Source organism: Lagopus muta, chromosome Z (assembly GCF_023343835.1).
Source record: "Lagopus muta isolate bLagMut1 chromosome Z, bLagMut1 primary, whole genome shotgun sequence".
Classification (NCBI taxonomy): Eukaryota; Metazoa; Chordata; class Aves; order Galliformes; family Phasianidae; genus Lagopus; species Lagopus muta.
The window spans coordinates 12,877,706-12,891,761 of NC_064472.1; the positions used below are offsets into that span (position 1 = coordinate 12,877,706).

At 42.5% G+C, this 14,056-nt stretch overlaps 1 protein-coding gene across 2 annotated transcripts in view; it reads left to right on the forward strand.

Annotated features, from left to right (window-relative positions):
• The first annotated feature begins 4,034 nt into the window (after positions 1 to 4,034).
• EGFLAM (EGF like, fibronectin type III and laminin G domains) overlaps positions 4,035 to 14,056 on the forward strand; it is an 85,526-nt gene continuing 75,504 nt past the window's right edge. The window contains exon 1 of one of the 2 annotated variants that reach the window (XM_048930739.1): positions 4,035 to 4,662. In XM_048930739.1, the coding sequence (XP_048786696.1) occupies positions 4,560 to 4,662 (103 nt within the window). In that variant the 5' untranslated portion in view covers positions 4,035 to 4,559. The remainder of the gene's footprint in view (positions 4,663 to 14,056) is intronic. The other variant, XM_048930740.1, reaches the window with a different exon arrangement.

The following is a 14,056-nucleotide window of genomic DNA, read 5'->3' on the forward strand; positions in this document are numbered from 1 at the left end:
GAGAGAGAGAGTGAGAGGGAAAGATAAGCTGCAGAAAGAACTATGAGATAATTGACTAGGTTACATATAAGAAGAAACTGCAACAATGACACCCAGAGTACCTTATTTTAGGTTATCCTTTGACATTTCCTATCATATTTAAAGTCCAAGAGAAAATGTGTACATGCTGAATGTTTCCTGCAGTCTCTGAGAGCTTTATGCACTTCTTTCATGCACTTTCTGTTCCAGGTACTGGACAGACCAATCAGAGTGAAGCATTACTGGACCTAATGCTCACCAATATGGAGGAGATAATGAAAAAGGTAAAGATCAGAGGCAGTTTGGGCTGAGTGACCATGCCCTAGCTGAGTTCATGATCTCGAGGAATACGGGCCCAGCAAAGAGCAGAGGCAGGATCCTTAACTTCAGCGAGCAAACTTGAGGTTGTTTAGGAAATTTATGGATGAGATCCACTCAGAAATGATCCTTAGGGACACAGGAGCAGAACAGAGCTGGCAGCTCTTTAAGAATACTTTTCTGAGAGCATTAGAGCTCTCCATCCAAACCATAAGAAATCAAGCAGAGGAGGCAAGAAACTATTATGGCTGAGTAAGGTTCTGCTGATCAAAAGAAGGGGATGATGAAATTATACAATTGTACAACAGTTCACGAGGTGGAAGCAGGAACAAGCAGCCTAGGAATAATACAGGGATGCTGTCTGGATATTCAGAAATGTGATCAGTAAAGACAAAGTGCAGGTGGAACCAAACTTGGTGAAGGGTCCAAAATAAAAAGAAGGTACTACACTGATCAGACAGGCAAAGGAGAGAATACTTCCTTTGATAAATGAAAAGGGAGAACTGGCTTCAACAGACATGGAGATGGCTGAGGCACTCAACAAGTTCTTTGCCTCAGACTTCATCAGCAGTCAGGTGTTCCATGCCTCTCACATCTCTGAACTTCTAGGCTGGAGTTAAGAGAGGCCTATCCATCTCAATTATAAGAACAGAGCAAATCAGAGACTAACTTATGAGACAGAATGTGTGCAAGTCCATGGGGCTGAACTACATGCATCCCAAGGTCCTGAAGGAAGGGCAACTGATGTCATCTCCGCAGGCTTCTGCAATGCCTTTAACTTGGAGAGGTAAAGATTTCAAGTCTGGACTATTAGGTGAATAAAGAATCGGTTTGATGATCACAGCTGTGGGGTTGTAGTCAGTGACTCTACGTTCAGGTGCAGGCCAGTGATGAGTGGTGTCCCTCAGGGTTGCAGCTTCAGACTGATGCTCTTCAACAACTTTGTCAATGACACAGATATTGGAATTGAGTGTACCCGTACAAACTTTGTGGACAATGCTGAGCTGAGTGGTGTAGTTGACACAAAAGAAGGAAGAGATGCTATACAGAGGGAGCTGGACAGAGCTGAAAAGCAGGCCCACATGTGAGGTTCAAAAAGACCGAGTACACTCGGTTGCACTTGGGTTGAGGCAATCTCAGATATGTGTACAAACTGGGAGAACTTACTGAGAGCAGCCCTGCAGAAAAGGACTTGGGGATCTTGGTAGATGAAAAACTTAATATGAGCCAACAGTGTGCACTTGCAGCTCAGAAAGCCAACTGCATCTTGGACTGCATCAGCAGGGGTGGAAGTAGGGAGAAGGAGGTGATCATCCCCCTTTGCTCTGCCCTTGTTAGGTCCCATCTGGGCCCTGCATCCATGTCTGGAGCCCTCAGCACAGGAAAGACATGGAGTGGTTGGAGCAGGTCTAGAGCAGGCCACAGAGATGACCAAAATGCTGGAGCACCTCTTCTGTGCTGTGAAGAAAGGCGGAGGGAGCTGGGCTTGTTTACAATGGAGAAGAGAAGGCTCTGCAGAGACTTATTGTGGCCTTCCAATTCTTGAGGAGAGCTTATAAGACTTTTTGTATGATCTGATAGTGATAAGGGGGAATGGCTTTAAACTAAAAGAAGGGAAATTTAGGGTGGATGTTAGGAAGAAACTTACTCCTCAGAGGATGAAGACGCACTGGAACATATTGCCCAAAGAAATTGTGGATGCCCCACCTCTGGAGACCTTTAAGGCCGTGTAGAATGGCATCCTGGGCAGCCTGATATGGTGGGTGGCAAACCCTCCTGATCAGATGGGTTGGAACCAGGCAATCTTTAAGTTAAGCTAAACCAGTCTGTGATTCTATGATTCTGTGAAATCCATGAAAAACACTTAACGAAAATCAACAATATATTATGGTTGATTAGACACAGTGTTGCATTTTCAGAATTTGGCTTTTCAAAAACTGTAGATTATGAAGAAAAAAAAATAACAAAATTTTTGAGACTTCATTTGAAGAGAGAAAAATCCATGTTTCACAATTATGAAAATATGCACATACATTATTAAGTTCCTTAACTGAGTTACAGTATCATCATGGAAACATCTAAAAAGGAGTAAAATCTTCTATACCTTCATAAATGCTCCCTTTTCTTTATTTTTAGTCCAGAAGACTTCAATGATTTTCTTTTAATCTTATTCTGGACCACATATTTCCACATATGGAACTTCCCTGGAAAATGCTATAAATTCATACACTCCTTTTATTGCAAATATCTTTCAAATGAAGACAAGGCCTAGAACAAAGACACGTTTTTTTCCCCATGAATCACAATGGAAAAGCCTGCTAACCTCACTTAACTGCCCACAGAGAAAGAATTCCATACTTGAACTAAAGAGCCTTTGGGTTGACATCCTGTTTTATCTTTTCTTAGCATAAAATTGCTTTCTCAGGGATTTACTGTTAAATCAGATGTTGAAAATAATTGTAGGGTTTTTCTTTATTTATTTTTATTTATGTTATGAATGGATAACTGTGTAGATCACTGCTAAAAATTTTGTTGTCCTAAGACTTGATGTGTCCACAGTAAAGTTCACAGAAATAGAGAAAGACAGAGTTCATTTTCTGTCATGTGAAGTGCAAACCAAAAGGGAATTTCTGCCATTGGGTCCTGCACTTTTATACATGCTGTGATTCCTCCAGCTCTGCATAGGAAGGCTGGATGATAAGAGCATGTGGCATCTCAAATACGCAAGCAGAGCTATTCTTCATCTTCAGTCTCTTACAGCCTTGGACATGCTCTCCCTATGGGGATCTTTCCAAAATTCACATACTGTGCTCTCCATGGGGACCAGGCTTCTGCCTCCTTACCTCATCCCTGGAGTAGGCAGGAGATGTCCTCTCCACCACCTCCAGTGACAACTTTGATTTCCCCCCTCAAACAACTTCTTGAAGCTCTCATTGAGTTTTTAAAGGATGTGTGCACCAACTCCCTTTCTCTGATGTTCTGTCCAAAAGGGCTTCATCACTGTTTCCTTGTCTGTCCTCATATCTTGAAAGGTTACAGCTTTCCTTCTTCTCCTGTCTCAGCACTATTCCTGCAGAACTTTTCTTCCAATCTCTTACATTTTCCCTCTCCCTCCTCCCACCCTATGTCATAAAATTAGAGACTGGAACTCACTAAACAAAGTATTAGTGTTAGAAATTGAATAATGTTCAGAAAGAGACTGAATGAATATGCATAATTTATACGGACACCCAAACCAGTCAAAGTTATCAAAGTGAAGAGCAAAACAAATAACTCAAGTTCATTTCAAAAACAAAGCCTACACAAACCCTCAAGACGTAACAACTCTGATGTTTCAGGGTTTAAACTAACGAGGATTAGGATGAGACCTAAAGCAGAGGGCAGGTAATCCTACATCTGCCTACGGCAAAGTTTCTTGCAACTTCCTCTATTTGTCAAGTGTCCAAAAAAGATTTACTGGAATAAATGGATTTGGGTTTTCGTCCCATGAACAGTATTGCTCCAAAAAGGGTGTCTGACTGTTTCCTGCTCAGTTTCTCCTGTCTTTTCCCCCTGGATCTTCAAACTCCATGACTTCCCCTTGCCTTCCTCACTTCATCCCTCTAATCTCCATCGAGTGTCTATATTAGTCTGAGTGGCTGGGATAGGTCTCAGCCTCCATCTGGGGTGATTAAACTTAATTTATCTTCTTACCTCAACAACAACTTCCTCATCGAATCCTCTGCTTATCTTGCTCCAGTACTCGGCTACCCCTCCAACCCCATCCCTCGCAGGGAATCCGGGCAGGAACCCTAAGCGTCAACGGACCTCCGGAGCGACGAACAGCCAAACCGGGGTCTCGGAGGAGAGCAGAGGGCCGAGGACATCCCAGGCTCAGGGGCGGGGTTCCGCGTGGCCCCGCGGGGCTCCGGGCGAGGGACGGCACCGCGGCGTCGCGGGGCTCGGGAGCTCGGAGCTCTCGGGGCCACGGACCGACGTCGTCCCGCGGGGAGGTGCGAGCCGAGCCCCGCGCCGCCGCCCACCCCGGGGGCGGCTGTAATCCTATCAAAGGGCCGGCCCCGGCCTCCTCCTCCTCCGCTTCCCTTCCCGACCCTGCTCCCCGAGAGGGTAAAAGCCGCTCCGCTGCGCGCCGCGCCCTCCTGGCCCTGCTCCCCGTCCGGCTGCCGCGCAGAGGGGACGCCGGCCTCGGCCCCCGGCCTGGGCGGCGGGGGAACGTGGAGCACATGGAGGTGCCGGGCCGCTGTCGCCTTGCCTCGCTGCTGCTGCTGCTGGCTTCGTGCATCGGCTGCACGGCCGCGCCGCGGAGGAGCATCCCCCGGCGGCAAGGTAGGGATCCCCGCCGGGGATGCGGCGGGTGCTCGCGGAGGGAGACAGACTGTTCCGAGAGCTCCGAGAGCTTCGGCTTGAGCGCTCCGCGAAGTTTCGGGTCCCTTTACAACTGGCGTTCCTTGGAGCACCCTTCCCTCGGGCCGGGCGGGAGCGTCCAGTCGGGCGACTCCGAGCACTGAAAGAAGCCGGAGTGCTGCCCCGAGCCTCGTCCTGCTCCCCGACCTGCCCTCCCCATCGGGGAAAGTGGCGGGATCAGCGACCCCTTCTCTCTATTATTTTCCGTACGATAACTCAGTTTACTGACCGAGACCCGGCTGAAGCCATGAGCTAAACGCTGCTCGTGTTAGCCGGAGCCCTCAACCTGCTTGCAGAGGTGGGAGGCGGTTGCCCAGTGCTGTCCTTCTGGCTGCAGGGCTGTCCTCTGGCTGTGGCAGGGACTGTGGTAGATAAAGTGTGTGTGTGACAAAGACTAGAGTATGCGAGAGAAAATAGCTGGGGAAGCAGTAATTTTATCAGAAAGCTGTACTTTATTGTGTACTGAGTGCGTCATTGGGTTCTTCACGATGCTGCCTCTCTGGCCGAGGGCTAACTGCGACCCAACCAGGGAGTTCCCGCTGGTGTCAAAAGGGTTTTGCACTTTAATCAAAGTAGTCGTTAGCGTTCGAAAGCTCGGAGCCTGGGCTCTGAGCGGCGTTTTTAGCCCCTGCAGTCTGCAGCCTGTGAAACAGCGAAGCGAGATGTAAACACTGAGATGGGACATGGAGAGTGGTGAAGTCAGGCATTCTGATACTCAGAAATGGTGTTGCTTAGGGGAAATGCTGATGCTCCAAAAGGTCTCAAAGTTGGAGACTATAGTGCAGTCTTTGGGGTCAGTGCTGATCTTATCACTGATTTTACCAGGATAAGATCAGCGGGAAATTTAATAAGTTTAGTGAATTTTGCCTCAGCTGACAAAATCACTGAATCAGACCCGTTTTGCATTCTGTGTTGGTGCCCTTTCTTTCTTTCTTTCTTTCTTTCTTTCTTTCTTTCTTTCTTTCTTTCTTTCTTTCTTTCTTTCTTTCTTTCTTTCTTTCTTTCTTTCTTTCTTTCTTTCTTTCTTTCTTTCTTTCTTTCTTTCTTTCTTTCTTTCCTTTCCTTCTTTCCTTCTTTCCTTCTTTCCTTCTTTCCTTCTTTCCTTCTTTCCTTCTTTCCTTCTTTCCTTCTTTTCAGAATCAGTGCTGTGCATTCTTTTGCTCTTGTGGAATAAAAACAACAAACACAACAATATGCCAGTGCAGCTGGAAACTTAATACTTAAATACAGCCTGATCTTAAAGCGCTTACTGGACAGATGGCTAATTTTACTGGTCTGACCTTGTCTCTTAGGGATCTAGTCCTATGATCCTTGGTTGTCATAATAGCCACAATTAACTACTTAAGAAAATTAGGTGGAAGGTAGTTGTCAATGAGATGATTAGCAGCTTGTATTAAAGTACTGGGCTTGTGAAGCTGGGCATGGAAAAGTGTAAACTATATTTAAAGACTTTTAAATAATTTAAAAATTGTTTTTATGCTAACATACTAGTCCAACTTGCACAGTTGAATAGTACTAGTGGAAACGTAGTCCTATGCATTAAACTGTTTTAGAGCTTGGAAACAAATTACTTATGGTTTTGTGGAGGAGATTAATTTAACACACTGACATTGTGTGTATCTTACTTTTGTTAGCTCCGTGTATATATGTTACTTAATGTGTACAGATTGATTCAATCATTTTTTTTCTATTTCTTTTTCCATGTAAGAAGTAACCCAGTTTTATCTGGAAACAGTTTTTTTCAGAATGTAAACTGTAAATGTGTAAACATCTGAAAATCCTCTTGTAGCAAGATTTGAAGAGGAAAGCCTTCCAGAGTGCAGCAGTACTCCATCTGCATCCTCCCACGGGCTGTTGGACGTATAGAATTCCTTGAGCCCTGCAGCTGGGTTGCGTTATTATTGATGCACTGAGCACATGTGTATCAAGGTATCAAGGTATCTCACATCTCCGTCTTGTTCCTGCTGCTGATCATATGCTGGATGGCTAAGTGCAAGACGGAGCTGTGATTTATTTGCACATCCCACAGCAGTGGATGAAGAAGAGATAAGATAAAAAGTTCTTTAAGTTTGGTGTGTTTCTTATTCAGCTTTCACTGTGCCTTTTTAATCGTGGTGGAAGTGGGTCTTGTACAGGAGCAGTATCTGGGGTGGAAGCCAAAAGTCTCACTGAGAGATGCAATAAAACTGGTTCATCTTCAATAATGAGCTGGCCAGCAGTTCTCTTGTGTCAGAAGAGATAGTCAAATACACTTCTATTTTTCCACATTTTTCATCCAGGACTCACCTTACAAAGGCCAATCTTTCAGAAAGCAGTAGTCAGAAATGTATTAGTGAAGTTAAAATACATAGCAACATTGCCACAAATGCAGTTTGTTAAACTTCAGGAAAAAAGCTGTTGTGCTCAAATTCATAACATCCTGGTGACTGTTAAACTCATTTGAGTGTTTATTTACAGTTACAAGATTCATTCACTGCAGACAAGGAAATGGGATGCCAGACACTTTGGGAAGGGCTTAAAACAAATCCTTAGACATCGTGTGATGAATAGCGTAGTTGGGAGCAGATTAGGTGGGGATTCTCTAAATCTTGTTCTCCCTGAAGCTGGCACTTGTGCTGGTTTTTTTTTGGTTTTTCGGGTTTTTTGTTTGTTTCCTTGTTTGTTTGTTTTCTTTTGATTTTGCCTTCTGCAACAGCTTCTTGCTACTTCTGCTTCAAGAGTCGGTCAACTTGGACTGGAAAGGGTAAAGCTGGTCTGCAGTGTGTAACACTGCTATTGATATAAACATATCATTGGATTTTAATAGTTGTATGATTTTAGGGAATTATAGCAGGAAAAAAATGGTAGCTGATTTCCTGTGGATATTCATGGCATGAACTTGTTGCACTATGCCGTGACTTTATTTTGTTGGTATCACGGGGTAAAATTCAAAAGCCCCATAAAATATTTAACTTGAGTTGGACTGCATGGAGAAAATCAGATATTATTTTCTGATGCTTTGGGATTTATTATTATTATTATTACATTTATTGATGAGTGTAAACAAAGAACTGGGCTAAAAATTTCCTATCTTGTGTCAATTTCCCATAACGGTAGATGTCACTGACTAGCTCTGCGAATGCAGAAAATGCAGGTGTGTCTGAAGGAGACTGTACAAGATTGTGATATTTCATGTCAGGGTCAGATTTTCAAAAGAGCCTAGCTCACAGGTCAGCACTACAGTAAATGACTTTTTTTTCCAAAGGACTTGACCTGCAGTAGTAGAATTATTTAGACAATCTGGCTATAATAAAAGCTGCTGGATGTGGAACACTTTTGAAAATCTAGACCTGTTTAGATATCAAAATAGGTCAAGGTGCCTTGACAATCCAGTCTACATATGTGGAAAATGCAGCTACCTTTGGGAAAAGTTTCTGTTTTGTTGATTTAATTATTACAAATTTTGGAGCAACATTAGAATGAATTTTAAGTCACTGTCTTAAGAAATCTTGCCTGTAAAGGATAAGGTTGAACTGGTGCTGAATAGAAAACCTATCCAAGAAGAGAAATAAGGGTAAAGTAAGTTGATGCATGTTGCCAGGGCTGCGTTGCTGGCAGAGATGGTTCATATCTGTGAGCTGAAACTAATGAAGAAGTTGTGAACAATATATCTGGCGGGAGATTAATATCACTCTTTTATTGTTTCTGACATAGGTCAAAGCATGTGCTATCAGAATATACTGTTCAGTGTCTTGAACATCAATAAATTTAAAGAAGGAGTAATTATGTATGGATTTGTTGGTTGTTTACTGTGTTTGGGTGCAACTTATGTCACAACACTGTAGGGCATTTTTGGATTGGATTTGTGTTGTAGTGCTGGGGCTCATATTCTGGTAATTGCTCCTGCCTTTGATCAGTATCGCTGACACCTCGTGCACGTGTTTCTTTAGGAGCTACTAGATTTCCTTAATACCCTCTGGAGAAGAAAATATAATTTTAGCAGGGAATGCACAGAATTATTTCACTTCAGATGTTTCTTGATATCTCACTATTAGTAGCTCATTTTGAAGTACGTCGTGGAGTCCTCAGTACAGGAGACATGGATCTGCTGGAGTGTGTCCAGAGGAGGGCCACAAAAATGATCCAAGGGATGGAACACCTCTCCTATGAGGACAGCCTGAGGAAACGGGCTGTTCAGCCTGGAGAAAAGAAAGCTCTAGGAAGACGTGAGAGTAGCCTTTCAGTATCTAAAGGGCAGGCAGGAAGAAGGAAAAAGACAGACTGTTTGGCAGAATGTGTTGTGACAGGACAATGGGAAGTGGTTCCAAACTAAAAGAGGGGAGATTTAAATAATATGTAAGTAAAAAGTTTTTGCAGTAAGAGTAATGAAGCACTGGAATTGGTTGCCCAAAGAGGTGGTGGATGGCCTGTCCCTGAAACTGAATGTCAGGTGTATAGGGCTCTGAGCACCCTGATCTAGCTGTAGGTGTCCCTGTTCATTTCAGGGGAGTAGGACTAGGATACTTTTCCAACTCAAACAATTCTATGATTCCATGATTTTATTCATCACATGTTTTCTGTTCTGTCCATCCTGAAATCGCTGTCTTCATCTGTAAAAGGAAACTTTTCAGTGAATGAGTGCTTCCAAAACTACTGTACCACCTTCCACCAGTGTTGAGAAAGGCAAAATTAGACAACAGAGTGCTAACAATGGGTGAAATTATAGCTGCATAAGAGGTTGGTTTTCCCAGTGATTCTTTGTAGAAGAGTAGTGATGTTGGAGTTAAGGCATTAGGACGAGCCTTGGGAAATCATCCTGTCCTGAGGCTGTCAGAGATTTGCTTTGAGGGTTTGCCAGTCATTCTCAGCAGGCTTCCCATTTTAAAAAAATGGAGAGGTTTTGCACTTTTATTCTTCTCCAGTCATGCCACATAAGATTGTAAGAGGACTAGGAACATAGCTGAACCCCCTTTTTAGTCAAGGCTGATAGGCGTTACCTTATTGTGTATGTAACCTTATATGTATGTTAGTGTCTCCTTGTCTTCTAGAGTGCCTTGCAGAAAAAAGCTCTTTTTTTTTCTGGAAGATTCTTAAGGTTAAATGTAATGGCAAGACTTCTGAATACTTGTCATCTCAGAGATTCTGAGGATCAGAAGAACATCCTGTTTTAATACAGACGATTTCAGTGTATGAGATCTCTTCAGTGCTCCACAAACTAATCAGTTAGCTGAGAGTACACCTGGGAGTTTCTCATTTCTCAGATTGAACATCTCAGTGCTCAACCTTACGTCTGTTTGACTTGAGTCAGACCAGATTGATCTGGTTAATAATTTGTTTATTTCATGCACTAATAAATGTACAGTTTCAGCGCATATTTGTAGTGAATGTGCAGCAATGATCTGTGATTATGTAATAAAAGACTTTCTAAACAACAGGCATGCAGAGACTAAGCTGACTGTGATCCTGAATCAAATTTCCTATTTTATTTGTTTTGTTCTATGCAAACAAATGACTTATTTGGGAGAAAGCAAACAAACAAACAAAAACAAAAACCTATTCTTCACAATTAATTTCAACTGAAAGGAAATACTTATTGCTAAGAACATGGAAGGGTTGATTTCTTTTTATTTTTAATTTTCAACAATACTTGCATGTAAAACCCAAATTAATTCTTTCGTATAAAACAAAGCCTTCATAACTTATAGCTGTGAACATCCAGGCCACAAGAAAAGAAGATGAAAGTTATTTTTTTCAGATTTTTCAGAGCTTCTGAGCTGAGAACAAGCACAGCAGAATTCATCTTTGAGAGTAACTACTTCAGAAGAGCGTAAGCCTCTGAAGATTGGAGGCTTAGGGGGAAAGCTACCTCAAACCAGTTACCTAACTCAAACCAGCTAATGATGCAGTGATCCATAAAACCCTGCAGGTGAGAAGTGTGTAGTCAGGTTCACACCAGCTCTTCTACTGAATGCTCTGTATTCAGATGTAGGAGCAAGGGCTGCCCATGAGGAGCGTTCTTGAAGATTTTGGCTTCAAATTAAAGAGAAATATGTGCAGTATTGTCCCAGGGAACATTTTATCCAACAGGAAGAATACAGTTATTAGGCTGTGGTAGACATTTCTTCTGTTAATGTCCTGATGGACATTTAATTGCATAGTCAAAAGATATGGGCTTTGTTTCCTCAAAAAGATCTTTCATTCAAGCATTGCAAAAAGTTATCCCAAATAACATTTAGACCTAGAAGAGAAGAACCATGTCAAGTTGTTACTGTGTTCTGGCTTTATGTGATCCACATATCAAGTGTTTCCAGGCTAACTTTCAACTTACCTTGTTGTTAATACACTCTTTTAAAGTAGTGCTGGTAAAAATCATATTACAAACAACAGTTCTAAAATGGGACACTGAGCGGTTCTGAGTTTTCCAGTGTGTGCAGATGATAATCAGGCTGGTATAGCTGACAGAGAGACACCTCCAAGATGGAAGGATCCCAAGCTAAATTGTCCTTCACACTTCTCTTGATTTTTAAAATCATTAAAATTATTGACACCTACAAAAGTGATGGTTCAAATATCAATGTCTGTGCACATTTGGAGCTTACAGTACAGTTCAAAATGAATATGTTGCAGATGTTGAACATGCTACTTTCAAATACAGAAATTATTCCAATTCTTCTAACATGTCTGAAGAATTGTTATGAGTGCAAGGTTTTAACCAAAGTAAGTTTTGAGTTGCTGATCTCAAGAATCTTTTGAAGAAGTCATAAGGGCAAAGACTATAGAGAATCTCACATAAGTTAAATTCTTACATTCATGAGAAATTTCAACAAGATCATTTTAAGAAAAAAAAAATATGAACAAAATATATAAACCTGCAAGTGATTGAACTTGTTCTTGTACTGGGGAGCCCAGAACTGGACACAGTACTCCAGATGTGGCCTCACCAGGGCAGAGGAGAAATGAAAGATAACCACCCTTGACCTGCTGGCCACACTCTTTTTATGTCCCCGGGATACCATTCACCTTCTTCACCACAAGGGCACACTGCTGGCCCATTGCCAACCTGTCGTCCACCAGAACACCCAGGTCCTTCTCCACAAAGGTTCTCTCCAGCAGGTTCTCCTCTGACCTGTACTGATGCATGCAGCTATAATTATCCCACAGTCATTTACCGTTCCCATATGGAGTTGGTCTCTCTCCTTACACTGGGATAAATTTCCATGTCTCAGTGTCTCAGTCTTAGTGCAGCAAAGGTTGTCTCTTGACAGTCAACCTTGCTGCTTTCACATCCCAGTTCTTGTATACTAGCTCTTCTAATATACAGTTGATGTACAGCTGTATCCTCTGCTGTATTAGTGCAGAGATTCAGGTTTAAAAACGTTTCTGTTTCTATCACTTATAGCATGCAAGTAATTTCCTTTGTGTTTTGTTGTGGTTGTTTTTGTTTTTTATTGATGTTAATAGTTTATGGAAAGACTTGATGTCTGCAGAAGATAGTGAAATTGTCCTGATTCTTATGGAGAAACTGATCTGGAGAAGAAGTGGCTGCTTCTTGAGAAGATGCCAGATTTTCTCCCTGACCCGGCCTCCAGTAGTCTGCAATAAAATGACATTTGCAATTGAACTGAATTTCTTAAGTCCGTTCTGCACCTTGAGCCATCTGCAGCAAGACATGCACCAGCACTGAGGAAAGCAGTGAGTGGCGGTGTGGGTGACTCCCTGATACGGGACACAGAAGCCTCAACTTCCAACATGAGTTGAAGCCCCTATCTAGGGGCCTCTGCTTTTTGTTGGGAACTCAGATAGAGGACTTTGTGAAGAGAGCAGGCTTGGACTATTACTGCTTGCTGCTTTTGCAGTGAGAATGCGTATGGAGACCTTGGACATACCAAGTATGACTACCTGGCTACAGTGTGAGGCCCAAGCTGGCCTTTGGTGGTTCTGCTGATAAGAGAGATGGTTTTGAGGATTCAGTGTACTAATATGTTTTTGCATAGGTGGGGTCAATATCACAGATTTTCCTTTTATAGTCAGACCTTCTTTGGGGTTTGAGGATTACTAGGATTACATGGGATCCACCTATGTAAGCCACTGTCAGCCATTCCACTGTCCTCATTCATAGAGCTTTAAACTAGAAATGTCAGGGACAGAAAGGTGTGTCCCAGAGCCAAGTGAGTTAACAAGGGTTAGGCTGGCATTTAAGTAAACATGGGATCCTAAAACCAGAGAATAGGGTGGGAATGGATGCTACATTTTGGGAAAGTGAACTTTCAGCTCAGAATGATTCCAAGTGATACAGCCCTAGAGGGGACATAGGTCCAGGGGAAATGGTTGGTTTTCGAACTGAAGAATGATCCATCTTGTCATGCAGAAAGTCTGTCAAAAGCACCAAGATTCTTGCATGCGTACACAGGAACTCCTGATGGAGTTCATACATACATACAAAAGGAGGAAGCAGAGGCAGGCATCCCAGAAAGAATACAATGTCTGAGCATGTAACATTGTGGTTAGAAAAACCAAAGCCCACTTGAATTGACTCTGGTGAGGTTTTGAAGGGCAACAAGAAGGGTTCCTGCAGTTGCTCCAGCAGAAAATAAGAGTAGGAAAAAAGTGGATGGAAGGGCACCCAGAGACAAAGAGCATGCAAAGGCTGAGCCACTCAGTGCTTTCTTCATCTCAGTTCTTATTGGCAAGTCCAACTGTTTAACATTCACATTAATGCCCTAGATGGTGGGACAGAATGCAACCCCCACAAATTTGCTGAAGACACAAAACTTGGAGGAGTTGTCTGATAAATCAGAGGGTTGTGGCTGCCATACAGAACAGATGTAAACAGGCTGGAAGTATGCTCTGACAGAACGCTCATGGAGTTCATTGAAGGGAAATGCAAAGTCCTACAACCTCATGCAGCAGTATATATGGTGGCCAGCTAGCTGGTGGATGTGCCCTGTCCCCATCCTGCACATTTGCTGTTTGTCGCATGATCAACTTTGTCTTCTTTGTAATTTAATTTTTGTGTATGTGTGTACACTATGCATCTATGAGATTTAGGTTTATCTATCTGACATATTTCCATTTTTCCATAAGGTCTCCTTGAATTTTGTTTCTGGTAGCAAGTGAACTATTTATTCAAGAGTTTGGCTTTGTAGCTGGTTTCAAAAGAAATTGGAAAGAGAAATTTGTCCTAGATAAAGAGATTAAGAGGCATCAATGAGAACATTTTTCAAGTTGCATAAACATTTTACCATGTAAATGGTAATTGGAAATAGTAAGTTTTGGATAGCAAACTCCTGAAAAATATTCCTTTAAGTGTTACTCATTGATGAGAAAAGCAAATTTT